General features: G+C 50.1%; 2 protein-coding genes across 2 annotated transcripts; both read right to left on the bottom strand.

The window, feature by feature from the left end:
- Positions 1-947: 947 nt before the first annotated feature.
- On the bottom strand, positions 948-2,693 carry LOC125943043 (uncharacterized). The gene has a single exon (XM_049661378.1). The coding sequence runs from the start codon at positions 2,505-2,507 to the stop codon at positions 948-950; it is 1,560 nt and encodes a 519-aa protein (XP_049517335.1). The 5' UTR covers positions 2,508-2,693.
- A 728-nt stretch (positions 2,694-3,421) lies between these two features.
- LOC125943038 (uncharacterized protein K02A2.6-like) lies at positions 3,422-17,816 on the bottom strand. Its single transcript, XM_049661373.1, has 3 exons — positions 17,465-17,816; positions 9,772-9,884; positions 3,422-3,427 (listed from the first exon to the last, which is right to left on the bottom strand). The coding sequence occupies exons 1-3, from the start codon at positions 17,814-17,816 to the stop codon at positions 3,422-3,424; spliced, it is 471 nt and encodes a 156-aa protein (XP_049517330.1).
- Between the last annotated feature and the right edge of the window lie 3,197 nt (positions 17,817-21,013).

Genomic DNA, 21,013 nt, shown 5'->3' with positions numbered 1-21,013 from the left:
TGTAGTGATCAGAAGTATTCTGACAACTTCTCGGAAATCAAGCCGGCAGACCTTATCGCGTGGCTGTTGTCGACGCCTTCCGGACAACGTAGCAGCGGCGAGTTTCAAGATGTGGCTGAATGAGGATTCGTAGTACTTCCAGCACATTTGTCCGTGGAAGGTGCAGGATAGCTTTCTCAAAAAAGCACACAATTTTGTCCAACAGTGCCACAAACTCGGCTTTTGGATAGTGAAGCCTGCTAAAATCTTGGCTTTGTAGAAGCGTGTACAGAGGATCACTTCTCTCGTGCGTTTCAAGGAGAATTGAACAAGCGTCACACTCAAAGTCACTTATTAGCTTGGCGATGTATCCAGCGACATAAACCAAACCAGAGTACGTGACAGAGGGTGATGGGGTGTCTGGATATTCCGCAAGGTCATTCAACTCCTCAGTCAGAGACTGTGGTAGCGCTGCAGCCAGCTCTTCGGCATCACCACAAGGTATTGTGAGCTTCTTGCCAATTGAGGTCTCAGACTTGATAATGTGATCAAGCGCAGTCGTCACTGCCCTTGCGTCGAGCATGTCATTTCCTCCGCACATGAATCTTATTCTTCCAAAGATGGCCTCAATGGGGTCGCTGTTCAGCTTCCGCGTAAGGACGCAGTTGACACCATTCCGCAGAAGAAAACATGCAGTTTCGACTGTAGACTTCGTCGTAAAGCGCAAGGCTTCAAATGTCTCACAAGTGAAACCATCCTTTCCCCGTGCTTTCGAGTTTTCCTGGATGCCTTCTATGTAGCTGGTGAACTCGTTTGCAAGCCACAGCAGCCGAGGGTCGTCTGTATTTGATATCGGGCTCTTTTGGCCGCTGCCGGCATACGTGGTATCATGGATATCGAACCATCGTTTGATTGTCTTCATAAAGTGAATAGTTGAACTTGCTTTGCTGAACACGTAGAGGGTAGAGTCACCGCCTGTGTTTTTCTTGGAGGTGCTCAATAGCTGCAATTACTTGTGGAGAGAATGTTTGCACTGCCCGAAGGACATTCATCTTCTCCAGGTTTGTAGGGTAGACATGTTTCTTGGTTAGGTTTCTTGCCAGTTTGACTGTCATGTCCTTCTGGTGCTCGTACAGCTTTTGGACAAATATGCCAGAGATGTCCCCTACGCCGTCTGTCAGTTCTCGTTCAAGAAATTGACTCCGAACGTTTTTTAGTACGTGGCATGGGTCGAAGCTTAGGAAGATCACCCGATTGTCATCATGTGGATGCTCCACTACAGTCGATAGGCAGCCATTTCCCATCAGCTTAAACATTGTAGTATTGGCGGAATAATTGTCCGTCACAATGCGCACAATCAAAAATCCGCACGACTCAACAGCGTTGATCACTTCCTTAGTCCATGCAAACAGGTCTCTCCCGCTAAGTTGCTTAGTGAAATAGTACGAGCAGGGAATTCTGTAGGAGCTAGCGATGCCATGAAGCACAAAACACAGGACCCTGTTTGCAAGGGTTTCCTTCGAGCCACCTGGTGTGTCACTGCTAGGCTTGTCTCTCAAGCCAAAGACTGCGTCCGATTTCCTATCGTATATGCATTTCGGCTTGATGCTAGCCTCGTCAATGATTAGCGTTGCCATATGCTGCTTAGAGCTGAGTAAGGAAGCTTCAAAAACCAGTCTTTCTCTCATCGCAGGACTCATCCCTGTCGTTGTCGGGCTTGGTCCCATGTACCGCTGCAGCGTGCACTTTGCTGGCAGTGTCAGCAGCTGGGATGTCCGAGCGTGATCGTACCCCTTAGGCGAAAGAAAGCGCCACACGACACACTCTCTGATTATCTCCTCTGGGTAGCACGGTCGCTTCTGCCCATAACTGTCTAGTTGATGAAGGAGAAAGATGGCCTTCTTTTCACCCTTTGCAGAATCAGCAACAACTTCTTTGACAGAAGCATGCCTCTTATTTTCCCGATAGAAAGCGTTTGCTTTCCTTGCAGCGTCCAGCTGCTGTTGGAGTTTGCTACACTTCGAACGGTGGTACGCAGCTTGTTTACGAAGCCTGCCGATAAGCGAAACATACGCACTTACTCGCTGGGCGTCTTTATTTGCCGTTTGAGTGCAGACACTATGTTTCTTGTCAGCGAAGTCGTCCTGCGATTCAGGAAGGTCGACCGCACCTTCTGGCTCCGCTTTTCGCTTACTTGGTTTTGGAGCAGGGACAGAACATCTAGATGCGGGCTCCTTACGAGGCTTCTTGGCACTCGGCACGAGGTAACTTGGGTACTCGTCGAACACTGTTGGCACAACACCAGGTAGAAGTTTCCTGATTCGGCACCCAGGCACGTAGTCAGTGGAGAGGAAATGCCGGCTACAAACGACAGTTGACGCCGACTTGTCGTTGACAACCAAATTTTCCCTTGAAATGTTTTTCAGCCACTTAGCCACCAGTTCTGCATCACTCGGGAATTGATGAAAGGAAACGCCTTTAGTCCTACTTGACTGCGACTTACAGTGCGGTACGCAACAGTACACCATGGTCTCGCTGGCCGGTCCACAGCAACCGATTCACTGCTTCGCATTGCAAGGCATATCCCTTAGAATGCAAAAGCTACGAGTCAAAGGTGCTCAAATCACGACGTATCTGGCTAGCAGCATCCACTCTGTCGAACGATGCAGCACATGACATAAAAAGAGAATGTCAGGACGGCAGTAGCAAGAAGCTCCCAAAACTACAACTACAGCAGGGTCGCTGCGCCCTCACGCGGCGAGCCGTGACGTTACCCGCGGAGACGCGCTCCCATTGTGCCCGAAGCGATAGCGAAGGCCGTAAGGAAAGCGCGCGCGCCTCTCCAGTCCGGCCGTGGCTGTACATCCACTTTCGCAGGGTGGAATAGACGAGAAAACTATCGCCAGATGGCGCTACTGCACCTCCTGACAGCGGCCCCAATGTGGAAATGTCAAGCAGCGCGGTCGCGCCGTGGCGCAGTCTTCGCTTTGTTTACATTTTTTCGCCCGCGCTTTCATTCGCTGCTTGTGCTCACGGCGCTCCGTTTTCGACGGCCCAGATCGCCTGCTTGCGGAACAGCGACGCAAACATTGCAATGCGGTTTCAAGAAGGCTGCTGACGCCGACACTTTTCGTGGCGGCAACCTAAAGCAAGGGGAGCGTCTGCATCCACACGTGTATGGCGTTGAACAAAATGCGGACGGTGGTGTGACAGTGAAAGCCAAGTGCGTGTCGCAGGTGTCCGACAAGATCGTATACGACGTCGAGTTAGAGGTGTACACCGAGTTCAGTAATTGAGTCACTTTTATTTCTCTATGATGCAGTCACAAAGCGGTCATGCATGTTTGCAGAGATGTGGAGAGACGGTGACGATTGCCGTTGGTTTCATGGGTAGCTGGGCGCGCACTCACGGCTGCTGTCATTTTGGCTCCAAGGCAGTGTCATCAGCACTGTGAGAACAGAAAGAACACATTCATTAGGCACCAATAAGCGTGGCACTATACTAACTAGAAGGACCCTCTTCCGATCTTCAGCAACATATCCTAGCTTGTCGCTCATTATACGCTCTCAGCCTTAGGTTCAGGCAGATCACCAATTAAGATATTTTTGGCAAACTGTACACGCCTTTAACATACGGTGATTAGGAGATGCTAGTGCCTGCAACTTGTGCTGCCTTCTTGTTATCAGATAACATCACTTAAGGGCATGAACTGAACTGCAGTAATATAACGCTAAAGCAGTTTCCTTCCCAGAGTACACAAAAGCCCAGAGCGCACCAGCCAAAACACACATCTGCACAAAATTAACAATGTAAGTACTACATATGGGCATAATGGCTTATATCATGCTCTATAAAAGAAGCCGTGGTTTCGCCCGAAAGGCGAAGCATCAATTGCACTAGAAATTAGTAGAGAGCTATATGGAGTAAGGATAGTAGTTTTATCGGCTGTATAAACGAGAACACATTTGCTTACTAACTGAATTAACAAGCATGGTGTCAGCGCCCACAAGCAAACATGAATCGATCACACTCGATGACCGCAGACAACCGCTGTCAAAACGCTGGCCTGAGCAAGCGCGGCGGCAGCAGCGAGCGAAGGCTCATGCGGTCTATCGCTTCAAAGGAAACTTAGCGGCGAAAGCACAGCGCATACAAAGGTAGGGGCCGCGTGAAAATCGCTTTTAAGATACGGTGCGCATGACCGCCCGCAGCCGCGCAAAGTACAAGTACGCAGTTGCCTGACGGAGTAGAAGCCGCACTCCCTCCCTCGCGTACTGCCTTCCCGCTTTCCTCCTTTCGAGTGCGATATTGAGTCGCCAGTTCCCCTTGCGCCCGGTCGCAAGATACGCAGCTGGTGCCGCAGCACAACGACGCGCCCCCCTCCCTCCTTCCCCTCTCCCTCCCTCCCACCCCCCACGGCCTTTCGCGCGACTGGAAGACGTCGTGTTTGCTCTCCGCCTTGCGTTCGCTCCCCATGAAAGCGCGCGTCCCTCGCGCGCTTTCACTCACACATACAGCATACGGCGCGCGGCCACGACGACGCCGACGGCAGAAATCAGCTTGGGGTGTCTATATAATTGCTATCGGAATAATATTTAATTTATATCATACCTTATTCAATGCACTTGCTAGAGTCATCTCAACTCATTGCATGAGTGAGCAAGGTATCTTTTCACTCCACATGAGAAATGGGTCGTACAGACTGCTCCGCGAAATGAACCCAGCCCACGGTAACCAACGATTACCTTGGGACCAGCAGCACGAGTGGAAGCATGAGCGACACATATCTCATCAAAGAAAATCTAGTTTCTCGTTGGGCAAGTGCCCCTGCCGCTACTAAAGTAAGCTCGCACCGATGGATAGCTACTAAACGAAACGAAGATTCTTGGCAGGAACAATGTGCAAGGTGGCAATTACCTTAAAGCATGATTGGATATTGTGAACCTAGAAAGCATGCATGGCCAAGCAACGAACATAACGCGCACGTCTCGAGCGGCTGCTTTCCCATCTGCCGCTTACCGACGCACGCGACGACCGCGGCTTGCATTAAATACGGATTGCTACCACAAAAAAGAGAAGTAGCCTGCGCCCCTTTCGTTACCAGCACAACGAGTAATTTAAGTTGAAGCGTTTGTAAATGTGAAATAATTCTCTTGAGCTCGTCCTTGCCCGATCGGGAGTGAACGCACAGTACAATCAATTGAATTCGGGGGTTTTACGTGCCAAAACCATTAAATCATTATGAGGCACGCTGTAATGGGGGGTCTCAGGTATAATTTTGACCACCGCGAGTTCTTTAACGTGTACAAAAATCAAACTACACGGTAATAATGGTGTTCTTAAATTTCGCCCCCATCGATATGCGGCCGCCATGGCCGGGAATCAAGCTCGCGTCGTCGAGCTTAGCGGTGCAACACGTACGCATTTACCGCTAAGCTAACACGACGGATGTCGCTGTACGATTCAACTAAGCGACACGACTAAGACAACCGGCCGTGCGCTAAAAACAGGAATATTACTATAGCGTTTTTATCGAGCGGCCATTATATTGCACGCGAATGCGAAAGTATGTGACTTACTTGACTCGGAGCACTGCAGTACGTTATCCATGTTTGTCGTCTGTCCTTCTCGTACCACCTCCCCGGAAATCTGTACAACTTGACGGGCAGCTTTCGACCTTTTGTGTTTTCGAAGCTGTTTTGACAATTAACAACACAGCAGTATTGCGTGCCACCTTTCCTGGTTGATGAGGTCGCACTCGCCATGTCCTCATGTGCTCGCACATGTGCTCGCCCCATACAGAACACGGGCGCGCGCTGGCACAGCGACGACCTTCGACACTTCCATTGGTCCGCTAGGGGAGCATTCGGCCCTGGTGCCGCGCGGGCAAACTTTAGGTTGCCTCGTGTATGGAGGCAGCATTTTTTTGTCATTTGCACTGTGAACACCACGCACAGACACTATATATATATTGTGAGCGCATTTTGGGCATATCGTCGTCGTCATCTGTACATACGACTCATCATCATCTTTTGTCTCGTGCGGTGCTTCATCTCTGACTCGGGCGGCTGCTCGGAAATAAAGGCATCGCATCGGCCGACGGCTCACAAGTGGTGGAGTGTGCTTCGATTCCCACGTCCTCTTACTTTCCCGATTCCCCTGGAGCTCCAATTCGGTCGTCGTTTGCTCTCCAACCCATCCACCAGTGCTGCTACCACCTCTGCTCAGCCAGCTGGGCCTACCTGGACGGTGAACACCAAACACCGAGATCCACCCGTCTTTGCCGGCCTCCGCGGCAACGACGTACAAGATTGGCTTGATCACTACAACAGAGCCAGCTACGTCAACCATTGGGACGACACACACAAATTGCGGTATTGTCCATTTGGGCGTTTGTCATCGACGCTAGTTCGTACTTGATGATGTCACGCAGTCCAGAAGGAGCGGGGCGAACGGTTGCAAGCGTCGCAGGTCCAGAAAGATGGCCGTGAAGTTCCTCCCTGATGAGAGTGCGTGTCAGGGCTCGCAGCTCAGCATCACCGTTGAGACGAGGGTCGCAAGAGGCGAGTGGCAGGCGAATAGACTGGAGCGTGTCTAGACGATGGCACGCCGTGATGATATCACCAACGCAGTTTGGGTTCTGCATGACGAGAGCATTAAAGGCGACCGTGTTGATGCCCTTCAGTATGTGGCGAACGCGGTCAGCTTCCGCCATGTCACTCTGTGCGCGGCGGCAGAGAGCGAGGACGTCCTCAATGTAGGATGTATAGGACTCGTCCTGTTCTTGTATGCGCGTTGCGAGCTTCTGTTTCGCGACTTCGGAGCGTCCAGAGGACATGGCGAATATCTGGAGAAATTGCTGGGTGAATGATGGCTAGTCCGAAAAGTCACTTTCCTGGTTAAAAAACCATGTCTTCGCAACTTCGGTTAAGTAAAAAGCGACATACCGCAATTTGTTCGTGTCGTCCCAATGGTTGACGTCGCTGGCTCTGTTGTAGTGATGGAGCCAATCTTCCACATCGTCGCCGCGGAGGCCGGCAAAGACGGGTGGATCTCGGTGTTTGGTGTTCACCGTCCAGGTAGGCCCAGCTGGCTGAGCAGAGGTGGTAGCAGCACTGGTGGATGGGTTGGTTTCTGCCATCACCGTGTTAGGCGAGAGCAAACGACGATCGGATCGGAGCTCCAGGGGATTCGGGAAAGTAAGTGGACGTGGGAATCGAAGCACACTCCACCACTTGTGAGACGTCGGCCGGTGCGATGCCTTCATTTCCGAGCAGCCGCCTTAGTCAGAGATGAAGCACCGCACGTGACAAAAGGTGATGATAAGTCGTATGTACAAATTACGATGACGGCGACGATATGCACAAATATGTCGTCTCACAATATACAGGGTGTTTCAGCGAACACTTTCAAATTTTATTTAAGGTTGCCTGTGGCAGATAGCCCAATTCTAGTTAATGAGCTTGTCTACTCGAAGAGGCGGACAATACTTGCACAAAAAATTGAAATGCATAATCGACTAATTAACAAAAATTCACTAATTAAGTTTTTAACTAATTACCTGATGTTCCATATTGCAATTTACGAATTGTAGCCGTGGAGTTCGCAAAGCGGATCCCCTTGGAATTAATTCTCAGGATGACACCAGTTTCGAGATATGAATTCCCAAGCTTTGCGGAGAAATGAAAATGCATGTATATATATATATATATATATATATATATATATATATATTGCTACGAGACAGTGAATGGGCTGCTACTGTCAATCGGACGAAGACGACGGCGACGTAGCGGCCAGACGTTCGCGACAGCCTTGCATCCGTCGCCGCTGCTTGTGGCTGTTGTAACCTTGTTTACAGTTATAATTTCTAAATAAACGTTATTCCCGTAACACCATTTTGTTGGAGGTACTGGGTAAACCTGCCAACGTGCCGGCTCCGTCAACCAAGCACGGAATTTCGACGCGGTCGCCGTCTTGGTTGCTCCGCGATGACCAGCGAAGTGCCGACGGTGCAGCAGCCACCGGCTCCTGTGATTCTTTCGCACCCACGAGACCCGAGAACATTTTCTGACACGGATGGCTTAGATGTCGAACAGTGGATCGACATGTACGAGCGCGTCAGCGACCACAACAGGTGGGACCCCATGGTTGTGTCAGCCAACGTGATATTCCATCTGAGAGGAACGATAGGCGAGTGGTACCGGACGCATGAAGATCTTACAAGTTGGGACGCTTGCAAGGCGAAGCTGCGTGAGTTGTTCAGCAGACCATTTGGCCGTCAGCAGGCCGCTAAAAAGAAGTTTGGATCCCGCGTACAGATGACCACTGAATCGTACATTTCGTACATAAAGCACTGCACGGGCTCGGGCTTACCCGAAAGCCCGGGCCCGGCCCGGCCCGTGGGCCGGGCCGGGCCGGGTAGAGGAGTTTTTTCACGGGCTCGGGCCGGGTTCGGGCACGGCGTGTGCTTTTTGACCCGGGCCCGGGCCGGGCTCAGGTTTTTTGACGCGGGCCCGGGCCGGGCTCGGGCTTTCTGCGAGTTGTTCTCGGGCTTCCCTACTCTGAAAAACATGTATTTTTTGGTCTTGGGCCGGGTTCGGGCCGGGTTCGAGTCGGGCTCGGGCCGGGCTCGGGCTTAAGGTAAAGGGGTGGCGGGCCGGGCCGGGCGGGTAACGTAGATTATTTCCGGGCCCGGGCCGGGCTCGGGTCTCGCCATAAAAGTTTTGATCGGGCTCGGGCGGGCCGCCCAATGTAAGAACGGGCCCGGGCCGGGCCCGGGCCGCAAAAATCGGCCCGTGCAGTGCTCTATTCGTACATACAGGACGTATTGGGCCTTTGTCGAAAAGCTGACGCAAAAATGACCGAAGCTGACAAGATTTCGCACATTTTGAAAGGAATAGCCGATGACCCATTTAATCTACTTGTATTTAAGGACTGTACGATGGTCGACGTCATAGTTAAGGAAGAGAAGAAGAAATTATGGGGTTTCACATGCCAAAACCACGATTTGATTATGTGGCATGCCATAGTGGGGGACTCCGGTATAATTTGGGCCACTTGGGGTTCTTTAACGTGCCCCTAAATCTAAGTACACGGGTGTTTTCGCATTTTGCCTCCATCGAAATGCGGCCGCCGTGGCCGGGATTCGATCCCGCGAAGTCGTGCTTAGCAGCCCAACACCATAGCCACTAAGCAACCACGGCGGGTCCGCCATAGTTAAGGAATGCGAACGCTTTGAACAAACGAAGAGTCGCCGCATCACCCACCGGTTCCTTCGGCTACCTAACACCGCCGCAACATCGTCATGCAAAGACCCACCGATACCTGCGCAGGCCACAGCGTCGGAAGATGCAACGCGCATTGTCCGCTGCGATCTAGAAGCAATAGCTCCTACGGCCGTTCTTCCAGAGGTTCAGTAAGCCAACCTACCCACCGTGTCGCTCATACAAGCAGTCACCCGCCAGGAGTTCGCGAACATGGGATTATCATCGGTCGTCTGTTCCATCCGTGCACCCGAACGTACCTCTGCAAATGTCACCCAGAACTAGGTCTACCCTTCGCGCTACAGAAACCCGGCTGACTGGGGGTCGGGAGACGACCGACCCATATGTTTCCACTGCTCGCGCGTTGGACACATTGCCCGTCACGGCCACAGTAGCTGGTCGTCGTCATCAAGCTGGAGTACTGGATCTTGGCGTCGTCCTGGAGTCAACATTCGACGTTTTCCCCCTCGCTCTGATCCGCATGCTTTCGATGCCGCCGTTCGACTCTCCAGATTTAGCCGCTCACCGTCCACACAAGGCCGTCCATCTCGATCGCCATGACCATGCCGGTCATCGTCCCCTGCATGGCCTGGCACCTACGCTCCTGAAAACGAAGCCGTGCAGCTCCTGGAGGTGACGCTGCATAAGTGACCCGGTATAAAAATTCTCTGTTGACTGTACCTATGCGCCGAAACCTTCTGGTCATTCAAATGGACGACGTTAGCAGCTCGTCTGCCGTTCTTGGAATGGGCACTGCCCGAGTGTGTATTGCTGGCCATCAGACCACTGGTTTGTTTGCCGTGTTTCCGTAGTGTCCCCACGACGTGATCCTCGGCCTAGACTTTCTCTCGACGCACTCAGCCCTTATCGACTACTCCACAGGTGCTCTTCAACTGGAACTCCAACTGGAACACTCCCATCCGCTTATGTTCTGTCGAGTTCCTCCACCTGCCACCGCAAGCCTCCACGTAATTAAGTCCCTCTACTCCTGTGTGCGATGGTGAATACGTTGTTTCCCCGATTCTCGACGTGGTCCTCACGCACTCTATCGTCCTCCCGCACACTGTGGTTACCGTGCGCGAGAACGAAACCTGCCTACCTCTTTTGAACTTTGGCCTTTCTACCCATGTGCTACCTGCCAGTATCGCGCTTGCCACCATGTCATCGTTGCAGGAATGCGCGATTTCTACGTTAGCCGTTGACGGCCCTCGAACTGTTTCCGGCTCTCTCACAGCCACCACGTGGCCATGTGCCGATTTCGAAAAAAATATGTCAGCAGCCCTCCCGATTACGCAAGCGGAAGATCTCCGTCGGATTTTGCTGTCATATTCCGATATCTTTGATCTCGAAAATCGCCCTTTAGGCCAGACCAACAGTTGTTAAGCCCACCAGCAACACCGGCGATGCTAAACCGGTTCACCGGCGCCCTTATCGCGTTTCCGCTGCGGAGCGCGTCATAATCCAAAAAGAAGTCGACAAAATGCTGGCCAAGGACATCATCGAACCGTCCTCTAGTCCTTGGGCCGCTCCTTTTGTGCTGGTTAAGAAGAAAAGGACAATTGGCGATTTTATGTTGATTATCGACACCTCAACAAGATAACAAAGAAAGACGTTCATCCCTTTCCCCGTATAGACGACACCCCGACTGCCTTCACGGCGCCCAATATTTCTCGTCTGTTGACCTTCGCTCAAGTTAGTGGCAGATTGCGGTTGACCCACTGGATCGCGGAAAAATCGCATTCGTAACTGATGCCTTTCCAAAGTGATGCCTTTCGGTCTTTGCAATGCGCCGGCCACATTCGAGCGCATGATGGATTCGCTTCTTCGTGGCTTGAAATGGTCAACCTGCTTGTGCTACCTTGACGATGTCATTGTTTTTTCGCCAACAATTGACAGCCATCTTCAGCACCTCTCCGTCATTCTCGAGGTATTCCGAAAAGCCGGTCTCCAGCTCAACCCCTCAAAATGCCGTTTCGGACGCCGTGAAATAACCGTACTTGGCCATATCGTCAACGCGGCGGTTGTCCAGCCCGATCCTGCAAAAGTTCGCGCCGTGAAGAATTTTCCTGTATCTTGTTCGGCTAAAGGCGTACGCAGTTTCATTGGATTGTGCTCTTATTTCCGACGTTTCATTCGTAATTTAGCCGACATTGCGCGTCCCCTTACTGCGCTCCTAAAAAAAGACGTTGCTTTTACATAGAGCTCGCCCCAAGCTGCTGGCTTTTCGGTGCCTTTCGGTACCCTCATGACTTCTATTTCAGCGCATTTTGATTCGACTGCACCGACGGAACTTAGCACAGACGCCAGCGGCCATGGAATCGGTGCCGTCCTCACTCAGCGTCAGGGCGGACACAACTGTGCTGTTGCGTACGCTATAGCCGCCTCCTGTCCGCACCGAAAAAGAATTACGAGAGTGTCTTGCTCGTGTCTGGGCTGTCGCCAAATTTAGTCCCTACCTGTTTGGCCGCATCTTTAACGTCGTAACTGATTACCATGCCCTTTGTTGGCTTTCTTCGCTCAAAGACCCCACAGGCCGCCTTGGTCGTTGGGCTCTGCGCCTCCAATAATACTCGTTTTCGGTAGAGTACAAGTCCGGTCGGCTTCATCAAGATGCCGATTGTCTATGACGGCATCCCGTGAGGCACCCGAGTCCGGGTTCTTAGAGAACAGGCGCCTCCGAAGGCGACCTGGGTGTTTGATATGCAGCGGGCTCCGTGCCGTCAAGCGTGTCCCAGGTATCGCTCCCGTGGATGCCACAACAATCGTCTACAGCCTCATCCGCTTGATGCGTTAGGGGCTGGTTGTCGGATGACGCTTTTTCCACGATATAGAGGTGTGTTCCGTAGCGTACTCGGACGAGTCGAGTACGAAAGCGCCGAAGGCGCGGGCGTGACCAGTCACTTCGCGGCTTTGCCGTCTCGGTTACGTTGCAAGCGCTGGTCGCTCCACCAGTGATGCCGGCTGAAGGGAGTACCGCAAGCCGTGACCGAGTCGACGCGACGAATCGATCGAGAATGTGCGTGCCTCTTGCCGTGTGGTGATACCCGGCCCTGCGGGGAGGGCGCCGTCGCGAACTCGAACGCCGTCATCTTGGACTGTGCAAAGTGCTACCCTTTGCGAAAACGAAGCGCGCTGAGGCGCCTGAAGGTGGCCTCGGCGTCGCAACAACGGCTTCCGGCCTGGTTGGACGCGCAGTTGAACGATTACCTGGTTGATCCTGCCAGTAATGATATGATTGTCTCAAAGATTAAGCCATGAATGTCTAAGTACATGCCGGAGTATTTGTTACTACCACCAATATCTGCACCAGCGGCGGCTTCAGGCGGGCTCATGACCGACACCTTCAACGCCCTCCCCTGAGGCCTTCCTACTCATCGCAGCTTAGCAGCCCCACATTTCGTGTTTCTCTGCCGGCGACGGCCGGGGATAGGCGGGACGCTAGAGCGCCATCCATTTTCGGGGCTAGTTGGTTTGGCAGGTGAGTTGTTGCACACTGCTTAGCGGATTCAGGCTTCCATGGCTACCGTCCTGCTGTCTTGAACAACCAACACTCTTCATGGGTTCTCATGAGCGTCCCGACTCAGCCGCCTTAGCATATCTATCTATCTATCTATCTATCTATCTATCTATCTATCTATCTATCTATCTATCTATCTATCTATCTATCTATCTATCTATCTATCTATCTATCTATCTATCTATCTATCTATCTATCTATCTATCTATCTATCTATATAGGACAAAGTTTATTATATTTTTTAAACAGAAGGAGCTAGCCAGCCAACAATTATTTCTAATGTTACATTTAGCCTATGCCTAAAGCATGAATATGTTGATATGACTTTGTTGACCCTGAAAAAAAAAGACCTGCCGACTTCAGTGACACCATTGGTAGCGTCTTTTATTAACGACACGTGAAATGCACGGGAATGTATGTGTCTAAGTATTGCTTCTCTTTCCATCAGGAAATGCTAATGGCTCACGAAAAAAGAAAAAAAAAAGAAAAAAACTCTTAATAATTTACATTTACTAGGGATGGAAACGTCGCCACGTGGATACAGAGGTCATAAATATATATAATTAATTAATTCAGTAACCGAATTCAGATCAAGCCAGATTCACTGGAAATCAGAATAAATAGCAGACATGCGCAGCAGCAGAAGTGCTTTTTTATTTAAATTTTTTTATTTTTATTTCTTTTATTAGTTTTTTTATTTGAACCGAGGGTCTCGTTGCCGTCGTTGACGTTGGGACCCTCGTCTGTATACTATCTTTTACATAATCATTGTATTGAATGAATATTACACTGAAACGGAAAAACTGACACTCACAGTAATAAAAAAAAAGAAAAAATGAAAAGAAAGCAGCATTATGATAGCGTCGTAGAAGACAATTTTACCAAGTGAACAGTTTGGAGTTCACACGAAGTTTCTTCAAGCAACTGCTATAATTCGGAAAGGTGGTCGAGCACCAGCCCGTTGGAATATTGCCGAGACTTTTTGTGCATGTCAGGGATTGTGAGGTAAATGGGGAATATGTGTTTGGTGATGTCTTTCGGTGGCGGAGGCGTAACTGAAGCAGCATGTTCAGAACACGACCTACTGTACTACTGACCTGACCAGCGAGCAGAACGCCAGCGCGCCTGCTCTAGCTCATATTTCTGCCACTACGAGCCTTATGGCGCTACTAGTTACCCCATCTGCGCCGCACTTTTGCTGTCGTCTGCTCGCGCCAAGCCGGGATGTTTGCGTGGGTATGCACCTTGTACGACTAAGAAAATGAGCAAAAGTACGTTTATTAAACAAAATCAACCATAATGCCGCAGTGCTACGTGACTTTGTGTAAATCACGGCAAGGTAAGACGCCTGGCATACGCCTTACATCGAGTTCCTGCTTTACGCACCTGGGTGAAAAAATGGATCAAGGCATGCAGTTTCTAGAAAAGGTCGCACTGCCCTTGTGTTATTTGGTGTGCCGAAAATGTAGCTACATACCTTAACTTGTTATAAGTAGGTCTTTTATGATTAAAGAAATGTGCCCGTACATTTATTATCACTTAGTGGTATTTCCCGAATACCTTCGCCACCGTTATCAAATTTGCATTGCGAGCATGCGAGGCAAGGGTCGCACGAAATATTTTTGCAACAAACATTCCTGCAAATAAGTTGGGCCGCACAAAAAAAAACTGTATTACCGTTGGTGGCTTATCGCGTACGTTCTCATTATTTATTCTTCTCGTTTAACGGCCCTAAATCCCTACAATCAAGTTTAGATTGGAAGGATATAACTTTTACTTCACTTGAGATTGTTTTAGGCCAGAATATGACATAAAGACTGAAGGAAAGATGTACTGCTTTCAATACTTCTATCCATTGTACCCTCGGTGCACGGGCGGCGCCTACCGTTCCAAAAGCGAGCAGCATGTAATCAGCGAAAGGAAATAGAACGACGTGCAAGCACGTACGTTGTACAGTCGAATTTTATACAGTAAATAAACTGTCCTCGGTCCTATATTACATTACGCGCGTCGCAAAACATGTCACAGAGCGGCAACTCATGAATTGGTGCAAACAGATGCACCAATAATCTTCAATGAGTGTTTGAAAATTGCGAAGTTGATAGTGCCCAGACTTGCACAGTGGGACTTGCAATTTTATCGCAAATTGTAGATGTTCCTGAACAGTACAATGTACCTTAGACACTCTCCGGGACCCAAAATACTTGTTAAAGAGTCCTGAATAAATCTAGCAATATGAAAGCATTCAGCGCCAGCTTTCTGGTAAGAGCCGCAGAAGACATAGCAATATTTCAGTGGTGCGTGGAAAGCTATATATATATATATATATATATATATATATATATAGGTCCCATGCTCTACCATCTTAGCTGTGACTGTGGGGATCATATGACATGGAAAGGTGGGCTGCCGTACCCGAGACAGGAGTTCTCCTATGTATACATGCATGAAGTAGATGCTAAAGCTTATGCGCTATTGCGCGATTAAGAAAAAATAATAATTCAACTGCCCTCCAAGCGACCGCTGGAAATAGTATTTACACAGGAGGGCTCTACTGAAGAGCGCATATTACGGTTCGCTAAGCTCGTGCACGACAAATAAGCGTATTTCTCACTTGCACGGTCTGACGGTCCACAAAACAAAGAAAGAAACGTGTGCAACATCAGTTATTTGCTAAAGAACCGAATAGTGCACCAGTTTTGGCGCAGTTGCTTTTTGTAAATAAACGCTTTGAAATGTTGGCTGAAGTGTAAATAAGCATTCTCACTATCACAAGCATTACAATATATCAAGATATGCCTAAATTTGAGCACGTTGCGTGAATGAAGCAATTGTACAGCGCGCCCGCGTGCGCTGTAACCATTGCACGTCGATGCTCAGGAGGGGTAACTCGAGCGCCCCCTTAGCGGCGAAGTTTGGAACGAGAACCGGCGCAGGCGGCTCCATAGAGAGCCGCCAGCTGACCAGGTCAGTATTTGAGTAGGTCGTGGTTCAGAACTGCCAGCAATGTTCAAAAATAATGCCGCCATTTTTCCCATGCGAGATAATTGGTGGTGAATCAGACGATCGAGGAGCGATTGAACATTCGATGCGCCGCGCATACGATCAATATGATATAGAGCTCTGTGGTCTTCTTACAGCCTGAGGAGTAACTGATGCGCTTCAGTGAGTATTGCGCCTCACGAGGCAATCCAAATATTAGTCGGAGGGCAACGCCATGATATCGTTTTAGTTGGGCCATCAAACTAGGTGGCACGTTCTGGACTGGTAACGCATACATCATGCCTGTCGTGTTGTCGAGGGGTTGGAGGAAGACCGAGAGACGTCAGGTTTCAAACGAGAGAACGAACGATACTTCCTAGGTGAACTTGTCTGTGGCTCGAAATGCATTTTGTGAAAAGGGGTCAGAAGAGAAGAGACAGTGAAGCGCAGTGGAGGCTTTCAATGTGAAGGCGCACTCGAAGGAAAGGGAGCGTGTTAAGCCAGAGGTAGTCCCATATGTTCACCGTTTGAGCCATAACCTCAAGAAGGTAGCTACCTGATATGGCATTCCCGTTGTTTTTTCAGCTCCCAACAAGTTGGCTCAATTATGCCCTCGTATCACACGCGATGGGCCGCGGGGCTGCCAGAAGCAGCACACCAACCCTGTCAGAAGCTGTATTGAAGGGGTGGTCTATGAGATACCCCTAGACTGCGGTAGGTCCTACATTGGACAAACGGGACGTTGTATTAATGACAGACTGAGGGAGCATGCCAATAGTATTGGTAAGTGTGACAATGCGCATCTTCCTGCGCATTGTAAGGCCTGTCATTGTGAGCCACGCTTTAAGCGAGTGTCGATTCTGGGCAAAAGTAGCGACAAAACTTCGAGGGAGTTGTTGGAAGCTTACTTTATTAAAAAGAAAGGGTCTGATTGTGTTAGTGACACATCCATCACATTGTATTCTGCAGAAATGTGCTTTCTTGATAAAATGTTATCATGACCATGTAGTTCCATGTCATACCTTGGCTCTCTGCGCACGCGCGGAAGTTATCTTTGTTTCTGTATGCTCTGACGCTGTCATTAAACAGTTGGTAGTTTGGCGCTTCACTGTCTCTTCTCTTCTGTCCCCTTTTCACAAAATGCATTTTGCGCCTCAGACAAGTTCACCTAGGAAATATCAGCACCAACTTGCCCAAGAAGAAGTTCTTTTGGAACGAACGATACGTTTTATTATTACGCCATGTTTGTCTTCTATCTCCCACGAGCCAACTGTAGCCGTCCCAGCATTCCTAGCAGTGGGGGTCCCAAGAGGTATGTGGCGCCCTCTCTGGACAGCGTCCAGAGTTCTCATGACACGACACCTTCCCCTTTTGAAAAGACAAGCCCTCAGCTTGCTCATAGGTTCAGTCGTGGCGGTGGTATAATGGCTCGGCCACTGCGGGTGGTGTAATTGGCTATCGGCGTTCCTGCTTGGTTCCTACCAGCCCGTTCCTGCTTGGTTCGGTGGTGCAACTTCTGGCACCTCTTGCAGATATGCCTTTGTGCGATGGACGCTTCCTTCGGTCGTTTGCACAACATAAGATTTCGGTGCATTTGAATCTCCAACGATGGTTCCTTGTTGTTGGCTCCCATGTCTGATCTGGACAACTGTACCTGGCTGTAGCGGTGGCCTGTCTCTTGTATTACGCATTCTGTTGTAATGTTTGACTTCTCGCTCACGAAGGACCGCATTGTTTTGCCGGAACTGATGCTGGTATTCCCACTTGGGCTCAAGTGTTCCAGGCTGAGTAGGGACGTTTGTTTTGAGCTTGCGGCCCATGAGAAGCTCAGCTGGCGAGTAACCCTCGAGTCCAGGTGTAGCTCTGTGGGCAAGAAGGACTTCCGCAACATTCGTGGATTTGCGGATGATGTTCTTGGCAGTCTGGACAGCTCTCTCAGCTTCGCCATTGCTTTGCGCGTAATGTGGGCTGGAGGTCACATGTCTTACACCCCAACTGCTCATAAATTGCAGGAACTCGAGTGAGCTGTACTGCGGGCCATTCTCGGACCTCAAAATGTCCGGAATATCCATAGCGAGCGAACAAATTACTAAGGAACTGCATAACATGTTTGGTTTGTGTTCCACAAAGCTCTTCCAGTTCAAAATACCTTGAGTAGTAGTCAACAGCTACTATGTAGTTCCTCCCTTCGTGGTGGAACAAGTTTGTGCCGACCACTTGCCACGGGCGTTCTGGGAACGGTGTCTGAAGCAACTGTTCATTTGCCTCAGGACGGTGCCTTGTGCAGGTTGGGCATCTGCTCACGTACGTTTCAACGTCCTGGCTGGTTGCTGGCCACCACGAAGACTCCCGTGCTCTTGCTCGGCATCTCACAACGCCTTGGTGTCCTGTGTGTTGTCGCTGCAGAATTTCTTTACGTAATGAAGGGGGAAAGACTATCCTTGTGCCCCGAAGTAGGAGTCCCTATACGACAGACAGTTCATCGGCCACACTTGCATTCTTGCGCACCTCAGGTGCGAGCATTTCTGTTTTTGGCCATTTGGTAGTGCAGTAGTGCATGACCAGTCATGTCGTTGCATCTTTTTGCAGCTCGACCTTGGTCCTGTTCAGCATCTCAGTTGATGCTGACAGCTGCTCAATGTTCAGAAGTTCATATGACGGATGCAAGGTGTTTGCCGGAGCACTGCACTGGTTTACGCGACAAGACATCAGCTGTGTGCATGTCCTTTCCTGGTATGTGTGAAATCGTGAAGTCATACTCAAGCACACGCATGCGAAAGCGCTGCAGTCGAGGTGTCATTTCGTCAATGCGTTTTGTTGAGAACAAAGGCACCAAGGGTTTCTGATCAGTCTCTACGCTGAACTGCAGACCGAGCACATACATCCTGAAACGTTCACACGGCCACGTTATGGCAAGTGCCTCCTTCTCCACCTGAGCATACTTTTGCTCTGTTGGTGTCATTGCCCTTGAAAGCGTATGCCACTGGCTGCCGCTTGCCGTCGTCATTTGTTTGGAGCAGAACAGCCCCCAAGCCATAGGAGGAGGCATCAGCTGATATCGTCAGAGGCCTTTGTGGATCGTAGTAGCACAACACTGGTGTTGTCGTCAGGTCATTCTTGACCGGGTCGAAGGCTTCTTGTTGAGTCTGGTGCCAAACCCAAACTGCTTTATCCAGCAGCAGCTCTCGCAACGGTTTTGTCTTCTCGGCCAGTCCCGGAAGAAATTTTGCCAGCTGGTTGACCATGCCCAGGAACGACTGAGCTCGGTGGTGTTCTCTAGCGGGGGCATCTTTCTGATGCCTTCAGTTTTCTCCTGGTCAGTAGCGATACCCGCTTCATTCAATATGTGCCCGAGAAACTTGACTCTTCTTTTGCTGAACTCACACTTGCGTGGATTTAAAGTCATTCCTGCGTCCTTGAGCCTCTGAAGCACTGCTGTGAGGTTTGCGTTGTGCTCCGCCTGGTTCTTCCCAAAAACGACGACGTCGTCCTGGTGGCATGCTATTCCAGGGAGTCCTTCAAGAATGCATTTCTCGCTGAAAGAACTCTGGCGCTGTCGCAATGCCAAAAAGTAATCGCAAGAACTGAAATCTCCCAAACGGCGTGATAAATGTGGTCAAGTCCTGGGACTCTGGTGCGTGGGGCGTCTGCCAGTAGCCAGAATTTGCATAGAGCTTGCTGAAAACTTTTGCATTGGCCAGCTTCGCCAAGTTTTCTTCAACTGTAGGCATGATGACCCTTTCCCGGATCAGCTGGCGGTTCAATTGAGTGTATTCAATGCAGATTCTGATCTCTCCATTCTGTTTCAATGCAATGACCATAGGTGCACAACAGGGTGTCGCATGGTAAACCTGCTGGATCACTCCAAGATCTTTCATTCTCTGTAGTTCTTGTTCGACTTTAGGCTGGAGTGGAACAGCCACTCGTCGAGGCGTTGGCACTGGATAAGGCGTAGCATTTGCTTTAAGTGTCACCTTGTAGACAGTTTTCATTTTACCAAGTCCTGTAAAGAGTTGGCAGAACTCTGGTCTTGCTTCGGGGGACACCATGTTTCTTGCTGCAGTTTGTTTGGTGGCCTCAACTGCCTCCAGGTGTGACAGTATGTCGAGAGCACGTATGGCTGGTCGTCCCAATAGAGCTGTTTGCAAGCCTTCCACTACAAAAACCTGTTGCTGAACAGACTTGTCTTGCCATGCTATTGTTGCACTGAACATTCCCTTTGTTTTGATGGGTGTTCCGCCAGGTCCGAAAAGTCTTTTGTCCGGAGTTTTCAGAGTCTGCATGCGGCTGCTGTCATACTGCGAAGCAGGGATTACGCTCACGTCTGCTCCTGTGTCTACTTTGAAGCGAATAGGACGACTGTTCACAAGTGCAATGATGAACCAAGGTTCCAGGGTGTCTGCCTCGCTGACCTCACCAAGAAACACTTCTTCCGTGTTTGATGTCCCTAATTTCCTGGTGCTGGATCCAAACGCCATTTGCCCTGTCGGTGGCTGGCGTCCCGACAAGCATACTGTTGCATAGTGACCAGTTTTTCCACTGTTGTTGCACAGCTTTCCGAAGGCTGGACACTGCTTCTTCGAGTGCTGCTGTGTACTGCCGCACCACTTGCGCAAATTTCGTCCCATGAAGTGCACCGCTGGAGGTTTGGCTGCTTTCCGCTGCGCGCCTCCATGGTTCCGGCGTTCTTTTGACCATCGCAGCTCCTCGACCGCAGCACCGTGTTCCGTTCTGTCGCGTAGCTCGTTCTGTTGCTTTTTGACAATTTCGGAGTTCCGTGCAATTTTATTGCAGATTGAAGTGTGAGTTTCGAGTCTAGTTGCAGCTTTTCACTTAGACCGAGGTCCAAAGGTCCTACAACCAACCGGTCACGAATGAGGTCGTCTTTCAGTGAACCGTATTCATACGTTTCAGCGAGGTTGTGCAGATCTCTGATAAACGATTCGACCGACTCGTTCGCTTCCTGCTTTCGGCGATTGATCTTGGCCCTCTCGAAAATGACGTTTGTGCACGGTATGAAGTGTCCCTCGAACTTGCTTTTCACTGTTGCGTAGTCTGCGAGGTCGGCGGCTGTCAGGCTTAGTGACGCCAATACGTCTTCGGCTTCCTTCCCCATCACGTACACAAACGTGTTCACCTGTGTTTCTACATCACGAAGGTGAAGTCCTGACACAATGCGATAGCGTTCCCACCCTTCGACCCAACGTTTCCAGTCATTTGGGTCTCAGAAATCCAACTTCTCTGGCAGTTCGACGGCGAACGGGTTGAA

Source organism: Dermacentor silvarum, chromosome 1 (assembly GCF_013339745.2).
Source record: "Dermacentor silvarum isolate Dsil-2018 chromosome 1, BIME_Dsil_1.4, whole genome shotgun sequence".
Taxonomy (NCBI): domain Eukaryota; kingdom Metazoa; phylum Arthropoda; class Arachnida; order Ixodida; family Ixodidae; genus Dermacentor; species Dermacentor silvarum.
The sequence above is the reverse complement of the archived record's forward strand: the minus strand, read 5'-3'. Positions and strand labels throughout refer to the sequence as shown.